The sequence below is a fragment of the Seriola aureovittata genome, chromosome 7 (assembly GCF_021018895.1).
Source record: "Seriola aureovittata isolate HTS-2021-v1 ecotype China chromosome 7, ASM2101889v1, whole genome shotgun sequence".
Classification (NCBI taxonomy): domain Eukaryota; kingdom Metazoa; phylum Chordata; class Actinopteri; order Carangiformes; family Carangidae; genus Seriola; species Seriola aureovittata.
Genome location: NC_079370.1, coordinates 837083 through 853988, shown reverse-complemented (window position 1 = coordinate 853988; position 16906 = coordinate 837083). Strand labels below are relative to the sequence as shown.

Below are 16906 nucleotides of genomic sequence, written 5' to 3'. Positions count from 1 at the left end.
GGCTTCTTATGATCCTATTGTCATGCTGATTACGCGGGCCTGCAAAGGGACTGAGTTACTATTACTATTGACATGGCATTTTAACACTAATTTCTAGTTTGGAACATCCCCAGTGTGTTAATTTTCAACTTTTAAAGTCAATACCAAACATGTTATACCTTAAGTCCCTTCGGAGGCCCTCGCAGAGCAGCATGTTTTTATTAGATAAAGAGTGACGCATCGCTAGTTTCAGGAAGCGCTGCTTGACAGAGCAAACAAAACTGCTCTGTGTGATTTTTAATGCTGTTGATGTTCAATGTGAAATATTTAAATGTCCACATGGATTTGACTGTCACGAGTATTCTCACACATTCACAGCGCCCAGATGAGGAGTGAGTGAGGACAGGTTGAGCTACGCCGTCGTTCTTGTTTGGATGGTAAACCAACAAAGCGACAGGTGAAGGTATGACAGGTATGAGGCCCTGATGAGTGCAGTGTTGACAGTACTGAACCTTTTGTCTTTTCATGCGGCCACAGTGGAATATTCCCAGCAGTCACTGCTGTTTTTCTTGAGTTGTATCTCACATACACTCGCATAGATCTCATGCCACCGACACCAGATCTGATATTGAAGGCTCAGTTTAAACTACACAAGCTGAGACACAAAAACAAAGGCGGATTGATTTTAAAAAGAAAATTGAGATTTAATCACTGTCAGCGCTGCCTCTATAAGTAATGTGATGCCAGTATGACAGCTTCTGCTGTGTGAGTGGACACATGAGAATTATCTAAGTAAATGGCCTGATTATCTACATATCCCACACAGACCGTAAAAAACGCTGGCTCACAACAGCTGGTCCAACTGGTCCGACGAGGGAGGGGGGGGAGGGAGAGGATGTAAAGGGAGGGCAGGAGGCAGCGAGGAGGAGGGTTCAGAGGAGGCAGTGCTATGTTACAATTAGACAAGAAGGTATGAGAGGAAAGAATCTAACAAAGGAGGAGAGCAGGGACTGCAGAGAGACCAAAAGCGTTTCTGAGTCAAGTCTCTTTCTCTTTTTAGTAATGAAGTTTGCTGGTGTGCAAGTTTTTACTGCACCGATACACAAGAGGATTATTTTACTTGTCAGATCATCTCTGACGACGTGATCCCACATTCATCCACCTCAGCAGGTCAGTGTGTGTGTGTGTGTGTGTGTGTGTGTGTGTTTGTGTGTGTGTGTGTCTGTGTGTCTCTGTGTGTGTGTACAAATTCTGTCTTCCCTGTTCTTTGTCATAACACGGAAGTTTTTCTCTGGAAAACTCAGAACTTCACTTTTTTTCTTTTTTTTTAAAGCTTTAATTAAAAGAAAATGTCAAACCAGTTTTTCTACAACTTGGAAGAAAAACAGCTGCCAATATATGAAGTGTGATCCTCCTCTGGGTTAAACACTTCAAGTTAATGACTGACTATGAAAGACTGATGGGTATGATTATATGTTTGCTGTTTGAAAACAATGGAGCTGTGATGTCACCCTTGGTTTAGTTTTACAGGTTTTGATCCATTAACACAGCAGGATCATAAAATCCTCATGCACTAAAATCCTTCTGTAGCGCCTCCAGTTCTGCAGTTCCTCATTACAGATGTGTTTGCTGACGATTTTCTGTGCAGGAAAGCCTATTAAGCAAACACAGCATTTTAATACAATAGAGATGTTAGATAGCAAGAGGTTCGGCTTTATTGCTTCATCATCATGCAACAGCAGCGGTGACTGTGCAGGTGAATTCCAACAGTCCATTTCCGTCTCACCTGGTTTCTGAGAAAACTCATCCATCACCCATCCTTATTTTCCACAGCTTCTGTTGGGAAGCAGATTCCAGCCGGCACTCTACCTCTAACATCCTCCCTCCAACATGAGCGATGACGGGGAGAGACACTGGCCCGAAGAGCACTGGAGCCAGAGCCACGGAGCCAGACAGGCCCCCAACGTGAAACCCAAACTCGGCCAGAAAGAGAAGAACAGCAAGGAGATCCAGTGGAAGAGGGCGAGCACTCCGAAAGTGAGGCGATCCAGGAGCAGCGACTCAGAGAGGGTGGATAGAGGGAGGAGGAGAGAAAGAGACAGGCACCAGGGAGAGAGGAGGCAGCGCGGGAGGAGCGAGGAGGCCCGGAGACGAGACAGGAGAGAGGGGGACAGCGACCGGAGGAAGGTGAAGCCCCCTGAGGATGATGTGGAGGACACTGAGTGCGCTGTGTGCTTCTGCTCCTACGACAACGTCTTCAAGACCCCGAAGCTGCTGGCGTGCGGGCACACCTTCTGCCTGGAGTGCCTCGCTCGCATCAACGTGACCTCCCCCGAGCTCAAGGCCCTGTCCTGCCCCGTGTGTCGTGAGCTGACTGAGCTCCCCCACGGCCAGGACCTGCCCCGCCTGGGCAACAATGAGGGCATCATAGGCAAACTCCCACCCGACATGCAGAGGGCACTGTCCATCCGCTTCAAGCGCAGAAAGGGCAAACTGGTCCTGAAGAACCCACCTCCCACCAGCCCCACCAAGTCTACTGTCCTCGCCCTGCCCAAGAAGAGTCAGGATGCGCAGGTGGCCGCAGGTGGTGACCTCCACCTGAGTGCGGTGGAGCAGGGGATAGTGCCGGCCACCGTGGTGGACGTGGGCAGGCCTCCGAACAGGGTGAGAGGTCGCCTGCGCAGGTTGTTCCGCTCGGACCAGTGCTACTACGCCGTGGTGGCGTCCATCATCACCATCACTGTGGCCCTCATGCTGGTGGGGATTCTGGCCTTTGTGATCATACCGAACGTGATCCAGCGGAGGCCCGTTCCGACGCAGAACCAAACATTCGCCGGTACCCAAGTAACCGGAGGTGGACTCACAACACCCTGAAGGGGGCAGGGACTATCACGCAAAGACTTGTTGTGGTTCTCAGTGATACTTGTGCCTCCCTTTTTTCCCTCTTGGTGAGTAATGGTGAAGGAAGGAAACGAACTAAGCACTGGGAAACGTTCGAGCTGGTTCACCTGCAGTGACGTGAAGAAATGAAGGAAAACAAGGACAGCAACATTTTTTTAAACATGGCACAGACGGACACAAACAGGGCAAACGCATGTTTGGTTTTTTGTTTTTTTGTTACCTTTGTGTTCTTTTCTGAGCATGTTTGTGATTACTGTGAAAACCAGAAAAAGATTCTGTGTGTAAAAACAAAAAGAAAAGAAAACTGCTCATAATGCTGAATAAGCTGTAAATGTTGAAATGCACTAAATCTTCTGATTGCATCAGTCTGAGCTCAATAACCACTTCAGGGTTTCTAGATCTCACAAATTGTGTTTATAGACCAGCTCACTGTACATAGCCAGAGATGATTTATATATTTGTAAATATTTTCTCTTTTCCCTTGTAAGAACCGACTTCCCCATCGTATCATCAAATAAAGGATTGTTTGAGACACTGAAAACGCCTCCCTCAGGATTTCCAAAACACGTGATGACAATTCTATTTCAATAAGATAATCTGGATTTTTTTTTAAATATCATTTGGAAATTAAATAATGGCCAACTTGCTTTTTAACTGCTCTGATTCCTGCTTCTATATATTCTATCTGATTATAGTATAGTGAGACGTTCCTGTCCCTTTCCCTGATGCACATTTGTTGAGCCAGTTGCAGAAACCTGCACGTCTTCTCTAGACACCTGATACCCTCTAGTGGTGTAAACAGACTAGTTGAAGAGGTTGGCTTGAATACTGAGTTTCTCCTCAGCTGTGCCTCTTTGCTTTGAGGCAGACAAACCTGTTTGGCAACATGAGGCTTTTAACCTTCTTAGCATTTTTTCTGCAGCTCACTCAGGAGTGTCAGCTGTAAAGTTCTGACAATGAGAGGAGATACGGGATCACCTGCAAACATGCCATCCAACTCTTTGACGTGGGGTTGTGGGGAGGACAAAACAAGTAATTCACGAAAGTCTTCAACAAACACTACAGGAATGACAGAAGAGAAAAATGAGCCTTGTGAGATTTTAAGCCTGTCCGACCTGCAGTCTTTTAGCAGCTGAGCGTTCAGTGGCTGCCTGAAGGAGAGTTAAGAAATAAAAGCAGTAGGATAAAAGTTGCATAGAGACATTTGGAAAAGTAAGATGCTTTTATATAGAAACAACAAGACTACTGCACCTGCTACACCTGCATACCCCCCAAAGACCATTTTACACTATACAACACTCCTACTCCACTAAATCTCAGAGAGAAATATTGTACTTTGTATTCCACTACATTTGTTCAGATCTTACATAAAAAGCATAATATGAGCCAATCAGATCGTGCCAATACTACAGTGTAAACATACTCCATTACAATGGAAATCCTGCATTCATAAAGGTAAAAAAATGAAGTATCAAAGGTTGGTCCCCATATCTGTATGTCACATGATTAGATTGTTAATACTGATGCATCAATGAATATGCAGCATTTTGTAGCTGTTACAGCTTTATACAGTTTGGTGGTTTAGTCCAGTGGTTTCCAGCCTACGGGTCTGGCCCCTCCAAAAGGTCGCAGGCTGAATCTGAGAGGTCGAGAGATGATCAGTGGTCCAGAAAGAAGAAATGACAAAGTTGTGCTACACACATTTGTATTGTGTCTTTTCTTTTTTGTGTAATAGTGGAGATGCTGACTTCTTTCTTTCTTTGGGCCTCCGACAGGCATTTAAATGACACGTGAGGAGGAACTTTGTTTTGTGTTTGTTTGTGTTGTCACTAATCAAAAAGGTTGCAAACCACTGGTTTCATCTTTCACAATAAGATTTATTTATAAGCATAATCAAGTCTTTTTTATTTTTTTTAAATGTAAAATCTGAAAATTTAGCAGTAAATTTGAACTAAAAAGTAAAAACATTTCCCTCTGGACTGTGGTTGGTGTTACAGGAGAAAATAGCAGAAATCAAAATGAAAAAGTAAAGTACCTCAGACCTGTACAGAAGGCCTACTTCAACAAATGAACATACAATGTCATCTCTTCATAAAACAAGATCTTTGTTACAGATTTAACTATTAACAGTATAGAGTCATTTAAATGAACGCAACCATGACCAGCCACAACATTTAAATACTGTTATACAGAGGCCCGCTTATAATACTCTCCAAATTATGGCTACCAGGATAGTTATGAGTACTTTTTCCACCCATGCCTAAAGACACACCCCCCTGAACCTCCCTTAAGGAGTATCGAGGCAAATATGGTCGGGTGGACCAGACCAGAAAAGACCCCCACCCCCACCCCCACCCCAAATCCACTCCTTACGCAAATTAACCTTTATACATTATGTGGGTTGTTTGGATAGAGACTGAACATCAGAAACTTTAGGAAGGGTCTGTTGTGGATATTATCAACCACTATGGCTTCCACTCCCTCCGCCTCTGCCTTGTCTGCTGTTCTCCGGTGTCGGGGGAACTTCTGGACCCGGAATCCGCCGACCAAGCGGCCTGCCACCCCGGTGTACAGCCTCGGCCTGGCCGGCGGGGCAATGCGTGACTCGCCAGTTGAGCGCAACCGGTCAAACCAGGCGTCGGCGTGGGAGGCTTTTCTCCGAGGAGAGCGTGCTGCGGTGGGAGGAAGACTGACTGTAGCGTATAAGTCGCCCCAGGTCCGTGGTAAAATGTTCAGAAAAAAAGAATTTAGGGAATTTAATAAATTCTATTACCCAAAACGTTTGCATTCCCCAGGGGACGCGCACTCCTCTGCGCCGTGTGTCCAAAACGCGCTGGTGCGTCAGCTGGCGCACAAACTGACACCTAACCTGCCTGGGATAGATCAATGCTCTAAAATCATCCAAATGATCAAATACGACACATGTGTTGCACACATCTGTACAATAGCGTTTCTTAAGGAAATCAGTGAATTCCCGGCTGGCGTTTTGAAAGTGTCCATAACGTCCCCATGTTTTATGGAAAACGCAGGACAATTACCGTCTTTCGTCTTGACGGGCTGGTCAACTTTGAAGAGCACCTGCTTTTCTTTGACTGCTCTGGTGTCAGGATTTCTGTTTTTGAAGCTGGCAGTGTTGTGGAAGTGCAGCAGCTGCTCTGGTGATGCGCCAAAGCATCTGCAGTGCCAACAGGATGAGAACATCATCAACAACTATCCCCTGCAGGTGAGTGTTATAGCTAAGACTTAAGATTGGATGATTTTAACAATATGTCATTTACAGTATGTTAGTTACTATACGAAACTATTTCCTCTTTCAGGCAAATGGACAGATCCACAGTCGCACCTCCTCCAAGGACAGTGGACAGAAGATCACAGAGGACAGACCTGACTGAGAGAGCGTCCAAGGCCTCAGCACCAAACTGTGATCCAACATTATTTATTGATCTTTACTTGGCTTTCACAATACACAACATCTGGACTTCAACCCAGTGATAGCCTCAAAGATTGATGGTTGTTTTCAGGGTATTTCTTTTTGCTGTTGCTTTAGTATGTAAGAGTAATACTGTAAGAAATCAGCTGTACTGAATGTAGTCTCACATTTTACTTAAGCCAGTTCAGAAATGTCATGTATATTGTGGAATATATTGTGGAATAAAATTTCCTTTTGGAAGGATATAAACTTTCACAAAAGGTAAATATTCAAATCAAGTCTGAGTAAAAACTGTAAAACAAAATGTGCTTATTCTTGTCTTAAACTGTTAAATGTGTTGGCCTAAAAATATAGAGCCTAATAAATATCCAGTGCCAGTGCAAGGTCACTTACATAAATCCACCAGTTTTCAGGATTATGAAAGTCGTGACTGTGATCACTGAAATACGGTGTCGGAAGAAGTAATTCAGATCTTTCACATTAGTAAAAGTGGCAGAAGTGTTTTCAGCAAATGTACTTCAAGGATTCTCAAGTAAAAGTACTCACATGATGCAGAATAGCACCTGTCAGTGTTGCGTTATCAAACGGGCTATTGGCAGTGCTGGAGTGTCCCTAAGTTCAGTTACGCAAGTTTTAACATACTTAACGTCACGATTCCCATTTTATGCCCCTTTATACTTCTTCATTACATATCTGAGGGAAAGGTTGAACTTTTTAGCGCGTGACAGCTGCATTTCCTGGTTACTGTACAGAATAATATTATATTAGTTAAATTAGTTATAGATTATATTAACCAATGATAAACACATTAGCTCCATCTCATAATGGTCCATCGTTACTTCTACATTAACAACAATCCATTAATTTAATATATATTAACACGCTTGAGTTGCCTATTTTTTTAAGTAGGCCTAGGAATACATAACTTATCCATTTATGTCATACGTCGACATTTTAGATGGAAACACTGTCCTTTTTACTCCACTGCATTTATTTGATAGCTGTAGTTACATGTAGACTTTTTAAATATGTAATTTGCTTTTACCTTGAAAAAAAAAAGAAACAAACCCCTCTTTAACACCGTTATATTGTCTCTTTGTTATCAGGTAGTTAGAGGAAGCAATATACATTTGCCTTTCTTCCCATATGCAAATTGCATGCGTATATATCTCTGCAGCCAAGCCAGAGAAAAGGGGATATTGTTACAGTAACTAGGTCTATATTTAATCACCATCCACCCCTCCTTCCCTTTTCCTGCCCTCCCGTCTCTTCAGTCCAACATGTCGGAGCAGAAACCTTCATAAAGATCTTGTAATGATCGGCACCGGACGGATCACGCGTCAAAGCGTCGCGTCATTCCTCAAGGTGACAGTTGGGGCGGGACTTCCCCTCTCTGACTCTACCCAGGAAGTCGTCGTGTTACTTTTTCTCCTCCTCCTCCTCCTCCTCCTCCTCTTCCAGGCAAACAAGACAAACTACAGCGGGGGTTAAGTTGCCTCAGTGGGCGGAAAACTAGCGAGAGGTCATTTTTCACACCGACTCCACCCGAGCTGACGGTTCCTGCCGTTCAACTTTTGCCGGTTGTCACCGAAGGAACGGGGGAAGAAATGGCAGCAGGAGGGAGAAGTGGTCGCACTGTCACGGTGAGGGCTAATTTCCAGCACGCGCCTCCTCAACCTTCAGTATTTACATCTGTCCAACAGCAGGGAGTCGAAACCCACCGTTTATAGTGTAGTTCTGTTCTTTTCTTGGTTTTTTTTTGTTGTTGTTGAAAAATCAGAATAACTGGTTTGGCTGCTTTGGTGAGGCAGCTACAGGTGAGAGGAGGAAATCGATCAGCCACAGTTGGGTGATTCATCACTCCGGTTCACATGAACTTCCCACCAAATGGAAACGATCACATGCTTGTCTGATTTCCAGGTTTCATGTATATGGTGTTGTGTTATCTCCGCTCTGTAGTCATTATCTACAGCAGTCGTTCAGGGCTGCGACACGTATTTATTATTTGCATGATCATTTTCTCCATTATACACATATTAGGTTCTAGCTTCTCAAACGGTTGTTTCCCTTTGTCATATATTATTATAAACTTCTGTCTTTCAGTCTTTGGTCTTGTGATCAAACAAAATAAGACATTTGGACACTTCAACTTGGATCCAGTGAAGATGAGATGAACTTTTTTAACTTTTTCTTTTTTGACCTTTCATAGATTTAACTGTTAATGCAGAAGATAATTTATAGTGATATAGTGAACATGCACATTGCAATTTCCCAGAGTCTAGGATTACATCCTCTGATGGCTTGTTTTGTTCAACCCACAGTCCAGAATGCAAAGACATTCAGTTTACTATCATACATGACAAAGAAAAGTGTCAAATTCTCATATTTGTGAAGCTGGAACCAGAGAAAACTATTTTTGCTAAAAAAAAAAAAAAAAAAAAAATACTTTGATTGTAAAAATAGTTGCAGATTAATTTTCAGTCGACCGACTAATCAATTACTTGACTAACTGTTGTAGCTCCACAGTCTTTATTTTCTCAAAGTACATTGTGTTCTTATTATTTCAGATGGAAGAGGATATTGAAAACTGAGAATCTGCCAGAATCACAAGTTAACTCCAGGATGAATTCTGCCCCTCCTCATGTTTCATCCACCCTCACCTTCATTGACACTGTGTTGTGTCCTTATAACTTTAGTAACTGCACAGTGAGCCAACAAGGTGCGACTCCACGTCTCTGATCATGCACTTGTGATGTTACACAGGCTGCCCATCCCGTATCCCATTCCTATTGTCTGTAACAAGGACAAGTCTTTCTATTCAGACCCTGTCCTCCTGACCCCCCTCCCTCTCTTTGAGTTTCTGGGCCATGCTCCGCAAGAGAGGCTCCCTCATTCTTTGTGGTACGTTCCTGTTTATCACCTGGAACGCCATACTGGTGCTTCTGCTGTGGGGCAGACCCCCACCTGGGCAGCCGGGTGAGCCTGGCCAAGAGCAGGGGGAAGAGGCTCAAAATCCTCCTAATGATGTGGTGGGAGATGTGCTCCGAATGGCAGACGCATTCGAAGCAGAGCTTGAACTGCAGAAAGAAATCCTGATCCAGATCCAGAGTCACCAGTCACTGTGGGAGCCATCAAACAGAAACAAACCGAAGGTCCAGGTCCCCCATGAGCCTGTCATTCCTATCCTGGTTATCGCCTGTAACCGGGTCACTGTGAGGCGCTGCCTGGACAAACTCCTGCAGCACCGTCCTTCAGCAGAGCTTTACCCAATCATAGTGAGTCAGGACTGTGGACACGCCGAAACTGCTGAGGTGATCCGTTCTTATGGAAATCAAGTAACTCACCTGAAACAGCCGGACCTGTCGGACATCGCTGTGCGGCCAGAGCACAAGAAGTTTCAGGGTTACTACAAAATCTCCAGGCATTACCACTGGGCTCTCAACCAAGTGCTCAAGACCCTTTCTCACTCCTCTGTTGTGATCGTAGAGGATGACTTGGAGGTAATTGTATTGGCACTTACTGTCACTGAATTGCTTCAGTTAATGCTTATACATGAAAGCCCATTAATAAATAAGTAGATTAACATTGCATATGTTCCATATTTTACAGCTGATAAGTTGTCATATCCTTAAAACAATTGATTTCACTTGTTGGCATGTCACAAAAACTGAATTATTCTTCTGCTACTCCAGGTGGCGCCAGACTTCTTTGAGTACTTCCGAGCCTCGCTGTCACTCCTGAAATCCGACCCCAGTCTCTGGTGTGTGTCAGCCTGGAATGACAATGGCAGGGATGGCTATGTGGATCCTGGCAAGGCTAACCTGCTCTACCGGACAGACTTCTTTCCTGGTCTAGGGTGGATGCTACTCAGGGAGATGTGGGAGGAGTTGGAGCCAAAGTGGCCTGCTTCGTTCTGGGACGACTGGATGCGTCAGCCAGAGCAGCGCCGCAACCGTGCCTGTATCCGCCCAGAGATCTCACGGACTTTAACGTTTGGCCGGCAAGGTGTGAGTCTGGGTCAATTTTATGACAAGTACTTGCGTTATATTAAACTGAATACCGAATTTGTGCCTTTCACCAAGTTAGACCTGAGTTACTTGAAGGAGGAGACGTACAGAGAAACTTTTCAGAAGGAAGTTTACAGTGCTCCCGTTGTTACATATGAAGATGTTAAGCAGGGGAAGCTAAAAGGACCCGGGCCCTTCCGCCTTCAATACTCAAGTAAGGACAGTTTCAAAGTGATGGCCAAAAACCTGGGAATCATGGATGACTTGAAGTCTGGAGTCCCAAGAACCGGATACAGAGGAGTTGTTAGTTTCATCTCCAGAGGAAGGAGGATCTACTTAGCCCCTCCTCCAGGATGGACCCAGTATGATCCGACCTGGAGCTGATAATCCAGGAGAAAGCCTATGTACACTAGCCTTTTTGTAATCTCTAAATATCAACTGGGGAGAGCATTCCAGACCAAAGAGTGATGTCCTTAAACTTTCTCTTGGTTCGAATGATATGTACTCTAGTTCATTGTCTTTGATAATGCAGAATGGATTGTCCCTCTTTCTGGTGTAGGGATCTTTGCCAATACTACTCAGGTCTTTTTCATTATTCCAAAACTTTTCTTAAAGTGTAGGATGCAGCCTAAACAGATTGTTAGACAAAACTGCTGTAATTCACCAGAGATCTATTTTTATATTATGCTAATTGTGCACATGACATTCATTAATGCATTCAATGCAATTACCTAATTTGCCACTTTTGATTAAATTATTTGCAATTTCTGGTAGCCTATATGAACTGTTTGTCTGGTATAATTATGAAATCATAATCTGTGGTATGGTTGCTTATGGTGTTGGTCACAACTGCAGTATAACCTGTCATTTGATTCTTGTTTTTGTGGCTCATTAAAATCAGTTTTTCCTGTCAAATGATTCTTCAGTGTTGTAATCCTTGCAGTTTTGTTACCTTACAAACTGCAACATTTATGTGTTTGTATATTTTTGGAATAAAAAAAAACAATACACAATTTTCCTTTGTAATTAGTTACTTAATTTATTTCACTTATACACAATGTTCTCAGTTACAGTGTTACCAGGTAATAATATCATTTTAGGGAGATATTACAAACTCAGGGTGTGCAGCAGCCAAACAGCCAAACCCACAAACATCATTTTAAATTCTAGTACAGATCCTAAAAATAACAAATATGTCAGGCTTATGGGGTTTTTTTTAAGTGAAAAGAGGTAAACACAACTCCTCCAGCAAACACATTAAAAATTACACAAATGTCAGTGCACTGTTACGTTTAATTTCATGAACTTGAAAAAAAATGAAACACTATTTGTGGCATGTGCAGGAGTCTGGCCACCCCACTAAATCAATACTTAGTAACCTCTCTTTGGCAGGTATCACAGTTCACAAATGCTTTTTGTAGCAGCTACAAATCGTTTCATTCTTGATACAGGATTTTTCACCCACTCTTCCAGCAGATCAGTCCAAGCTCTGCGATATTTTTGTTGTATGGACAGCATGTTTAAGATCTACCCACCTATTTTCAAAAGCTTCAGCTTGTGTTTCTCGAAAGAGCTCATGGTGGATTTTGATGTCTGCTCTGTATCTTTGTACTGTTGAAGAAGCCGGCCTCTTTCCAGTTTCAGTTTCTCGACTGGCAGCATGACAGTTGCATCCAGAATTTGGTGATATTTAGTGGGATCTATTCTTCCCTCTCTCTGTGTAATGTTCCCTGTGCCACTGGCTAACACACAACCCCAAACAGAATATTTCCACCCCTGTGCTTACTAGTTGACACGGGGGATTAGTAACTACTGAGTGAGTAGGGTGCCCAAACTTTTGCACATTACACAGTTTTATTTATTTATTTTTAAGTTCATGAAATAAAAAGTAAGCATTGCCATTTGAACAAAGGCTCGGTTTGCTGCCAGGGCTGTATTGGCTTCTTTTCACTTCAAAAATCAAAATATGTCCAAACTTTTGCAAACAACCGTCCATTTGGTACATATAGTTTGGCGTTAGATGACAATAAAGTTTCTTAAGGGAAACACATTGGGAAAACTACAGTACCAAATAGACATCTAATAAGACAATCAGGGCGTATGTCAACTTACCTGTATAAGTTCGCACCATGGATGTAGGCTATTATAAGTTCTTATAATAAACCCATGGTTTGCATTTGACACCCATGAGTCAAAGTTTGTTTCACCTGATAACAGTGACAGTGTTGTCAGTGCGTACGGGAGCCGTCCTGGTCCAAACGGCGCGTCTCTCTTACAACTAGTGCTCTTCTGTTTACTTCACTTGAAATGATGATGTGAGACCGAAACCGCTAGCTAGCTAGCCTAGCTAAAGTAAGGAAGACCTGAAAAGAGATGGGGATAAAAACGCGTGGTATTGGGGGACATAGTGATGGGTCTCCTTTTACGTTTCATCTCTGTTCTCACTTGTTTGCTGTAAAACAGCCGTTAAATTCTCACAACGGCGTTAGCCTGTTAGCATGCTAGACTAGCTTCAGGGGGTTTGTGTTTCGGTGTGGTTTGATATGGCAGATTGGAAACTCCTCAACACTCGCCACCGCTGGGATTCTTTTCTAATTTACCTCTTCTTAATAATACTCAGCCGTTGTTAAAAAAGACCGGGCTCGTAGGTTAGTAAACTAGCCATCACGTCCGCCGCTGAAGCCTTAGCTAACGCTGCTGCTAGCGAAACCGTCTGGCCTGGAATGGAGCCAGGCGATTTGCGGGAGAGCCCCGCCGGGTCCGGGGAGTCAGATACTGGGGACTGGAGGGAGGTGATTCCTGGTGGGGATGAGGAGGTCAAAGCTGAAACCAATGGAACAACACTAGAGACGGGGAACAGGGAAACCAGCGGGGAAGGAGAAAGTGAAAAACAAAAAAACATGGGAGAGCAATTGCACAGTCCCTACGAGGAGGAACTGGACCCCCGGATCCAGGTATGAGAACCAGCGGCTGATGTTTGCTCTATTAGTCATTTAACCCCCATCAAGCTAGGTGAACATATTTATTGCCCACTTTTTAATGATTAACTATTGACTTGATTATTATCGATTATTGACTCTGACATTTTAAACAATAGCAGGCCCACCTGTATCTGCAGGTAGTGAAAAGCACTGAAGTCTGTTTCCTCACAAACAAAGGCCTTTAGGAGATATAAAAAAGTCTTGAATTTAATTTACAAAGGCCTTGAATGTTTTTTCTTGCCTGCCGTACACATCAACATTAGTTATAACTTCAGGCTGTCAGGAGACACTAACTAGGATGCTCATCCACTCGTAATTGATAAATGTCAATCATAGCAATATCTTAAATAAACCTATTTTTTATTTTTTATTTTTAAATTGTTAATCCAGCTATCAATCAACGATCATGAGACATTTGACCCCTGGTCATAGAGAAGTAAAAGGCCCCCCACACTCCAGTACTTAGGACATCTGTACTGAAAGAGACAGAAATATTTGTAGTGGCGTCTCTTTGTGGTTGTCTTTTTCTGGTCTTTTTTTAATGTCTTTGTCGATGGGTTAGGGTTAGGTTCTTTGTGGTAATTTGGCGCCCCTTTATAGTATTTTCACTTAACTCTGTGATTTTCAAACAAGAAATATTTAAAGTCACTTCGTACAAAGGCTCTGGTCCAAGGGCCACCCGACCCCTCTGGCCCCTTGGCCTGTTCAGTAACCTACACATGGCTCCAGGTCTCGTTAAAGAGATTTATTGAGATTACTAATTAATATATATCAATATATAGATATAATAGTTATATACAAATGTTATATAAATGTCAATAATTCCATGTACATAATAAACACTTAAAGGCCATTGTTTGTTTTTATCGTTTTTTTGACTGGTGTGATTGTGAAAAAGGAGTTAAATTGCACTCTATATTGTATTAAAAAGGTTCTTAAAAAGTCTATAATTTGGTAAAAACTGCAGAAACCCTGTACAGATTTAAAAAAAAAAGATGATTCATTACATGTTTGATGTTAATAAAAGAACACATTAAAGTTTAGGACACTGTAAATTGTTAAAATGGTTAAACATTGCTAACTGCTAGTCAATAATTAGCAGCAAATCATAAATGTCTTAACACTTCTTAACATCTTCTTAACACACCTCCTGCGATTTGGATATTGCACTTGGCCATATAGTGGTTTTGAATAATTGTTCAGCCCAACATAACACCTTGTTTGCAGCTTGTGGTTTGTGTTGTATTGTCTCTACTGTACCTCTTATGTGCATGTTTCATGTTGTATTGAAGCCATGTTTTTTTTCTCTTTTTCTTTTTGAAAATTTGGACAAGTGTGTTGTGTGTAGGCTGTCTTACAAAACAAAATGAAACCAAACCAAACGGTACCTGGGTGGGTAGTGCTGGATTAATCTTTGTTGATCCCCACAGCAAAGGTAGCTGTGTGCCAGAATGAACACATCTTAATGATTTCTGTATTAAATCTGTATTTTGTGATAATTTCATAAGAAGTACTTTAATCCGTGCAAATTCAGTTGTTAGATGTGACTGATTATCTTGTCAGTTTGTATAAATATCACCTTAATGCCCATTGCAGCACAACACACCTATCACAGGTGTTTCATTCCAGTTTGTGCATCTCTTGCATCATCACTACACCCTAAGAATGGCAAACTGATTACATTTGCTTGTAATGATAATTCCATGATATACAAACTGGAGCTAATTTCACTCCGGCTGTATGAGTTACATTAATATATAATTGATTGGCAACATGTTACTTTAGGTCCCCCTAGTTGGCATTTATAAGCACTATATGAACACTAATTAATAGTTTATGTAATATAATGTAGTTGTAAGGACATTTTTAAGTGCTATTAATGTACAGCATTTGTTGGCAATTATCACTTCTCCAATGAAGACCCATTTTCTATTATTACAACTGTCTTTTAGGAAATTGTCCTTCATTATCTGTTTATACAGCAGCCTCCACTTAGGTGTGCCCACATTGATAAAAACTTAAATCTGTTTACAACTACATTACAATGTGCTATAAACCATTAATTAAATGTTTATATATTGCTTATATATGCTAAATAGGGCCACATATAATAAAGTTACTTTTTCTAGTCATTAATAGAATCAGTGCATTGTTTTTCTTTTTTCCACAGGAAGAGTTGGAGCACCTCAATGAAGCCAGTGCAGAAATCAACAGACTAGAACTGCAGCTGGATGTAAGTAAAAATGAGTTCGATTGACAGAAATTTAATCAGCAACTATTTTGAGACAGTTATTCACTTATCAAGCAAACAATGCCAAATGTTCTCCTGTTCCCATCACTGAGGTTTTAGGATTTCTCTGTTTTGAATCATCATGTGACCTCGGGTGTGGTAAATTGAGATTTGTTTAAGATCATAAGATAATATAATCAAAAATAAGTAGTTATGGAAATAATTGTTAGAGCTCAGTCTTCCCACACATGAGTGATAAAGATGGCGAACAGATCCAATGAAACTTCAGTGAATGTGATTTCTTTTTTCTTTTTTTTATTGCCACCCTGGGAATTGCTTGAGTCTGTCTCTGTTGCTAAATATTTTATTATGTTGTTATTCCACCCAGAAGGTGCAAATCAATATGATGATTTTGTTTTCAATATCTTTTAAGCATAACATTTATAAAAGTGGGAACTCGTAAAATGGAAAATGTATTTGTGCTTATAGTTTGACACTCAGTGAATTGATTGCTCACATCTAGCCATTGTCCCGTGTGAAACTGAATCAGTCATTCCATTATAGATAAATCTAATCTTGTAATTTTCATGCATTAACCATCCAGGATGCCAGATCAGGGTACCGGAAGATCCTTACAGAGTCTGCCAGGAAGCTGAATGCTCAGAGCTCTCAGCTTGGCAGCTGCATAGAGAAAGCAAGACCGTACTATGAAGCTCGTCGCCTTGCAAAAGAGGTATAGACAAACAACGTGTGTCTATACATGTGTCCCATTTGTTTAAAATGCTGTTGCTTTAAAAGACAAACATCTTTAAGAAATCTTTTGTGTCAGTTTACAGTTCACCATATTTACATTCAGTTAAGTTTATATAGTGCATATAGTTTACCATGGTACCCAAGTTCTAACCTCATTATAAGCAAAGCTAACTGAACCGTCCTTGGACCAGACACTTAATCCCTACCAGATCAAGGAGTTCTACTTCCTTGTAATTGGCCATTATTATTAAGCATGACCAACACCCTTTGGTCTTCTTCCTGTTGAGCACTAAAATGCATCTTGGGGTTGAGATGATCAGAAGTGGGAAGCTCTCACATTGTCCAGACAGCAACATACGTAATGTAGTGTTACTGCAAATGCACTCTTGGGTTCGCTGAAGGTTTTCCAGAGTTGTTTTCAGTGTTTATATAGCGTCATAAATTCTCTACAGCCTTTTCTTCACCCATGGCAAACAACATAGATTAAGATGTAGATGGTCACAACTTTTTCTGTATCGGAGCGATTATCATTTTCATGTTTCCACCGCACCCAGGACGAGTTGTGTGTTATCCTTATTACGTTGACTAATGATGACAGCGGAGGGCTGCACTCAGAGACGGGAAG

The 16906-nt window shown here is 41.9% G+C and overlaps 3 protein-coding genes across 3 annotated transcripts in view; all 3 read left to right on the top strand.

Moving 5' to 3' along the window:
* The first annotated feature begins 1815 nt into the window (after positions 1-1815).
* On the top strand, positions 1816-6693 carry rnf183 (ring finger protein 183). The gene is given in 3 exon segments (XM_056381068.1): positions 1816-1921; positions 1924-6103; positions 6198-6693. Coding segments are annotated over 2 exon segments (975 nt in total). The 5' UTR covers positions 1816-1876; the 3' UTR covers positions 2854-6103; positions 6198-6693.
* A 922-nt stretch (positions 6694-7615) lies between these two features.
* Positions 7616-11332, top strand: mgat1a (alpha-1,3-mannosyl-glycoprotein 2-beta-N-acetylglucosaminyltransferase a). The gene is made up of 3 exons (XM_056381066.1): positions 7616-7953; positions 8878-9810; positions 10003-11332. Exons 2-3 carry the CDS (start codon positions 9178-9180, stop codon positions 10699-10701), a joined length of 1332 nt encoding a protein of 443 aa, XP_056237041.1. The 5' UTR covers positions 7616-7953; positions 8878-9177; the 3' UTR covers positions 10702-11332.
* Positions 11333-12573: 1241 nt separating this feature from the next.
* The window catches only part of sh3bp5la (SH3-binding domain protein 5-like, a), a 9631-nt gene continuing 5298 nt past the window's right edge, over positions 12574-16906 (top strand). The window contains exons 1-3 of the mRNA XM_056381067.1: positions 12574-13271; positions 15469-15531; positions 16133-16261. Of these exons, the coding sequence (XP_056237042.1) occupies positions 13041-13271; positions 15469-15531; positions 16133-16261 (423 nt within the window). The 5' untranslated portion in view covers positions 12574-13040. The remainder of the gene's footprint in view (positions 13272-15468; positions 15532-16132; positions 16262-16906) is intronic.

Excerpts from the sequence above, each read along its gene's own strand:
- mgat1a (XM_056381066.1), top strand. The coding sequence starts at position 9,178 with ATGCTCCGCAAGAGAGGCTCCCTCATTCTTTGTGGTACGTTCCTGTTT. Across the intron at positions 9,811-10,002 it reads TCGTAGAGGATGACTTGGAG|GTGGCGCCAGACTTCTTTGA; the intron begins GTAATTGTATTG and ends CTGCTACTCCAG.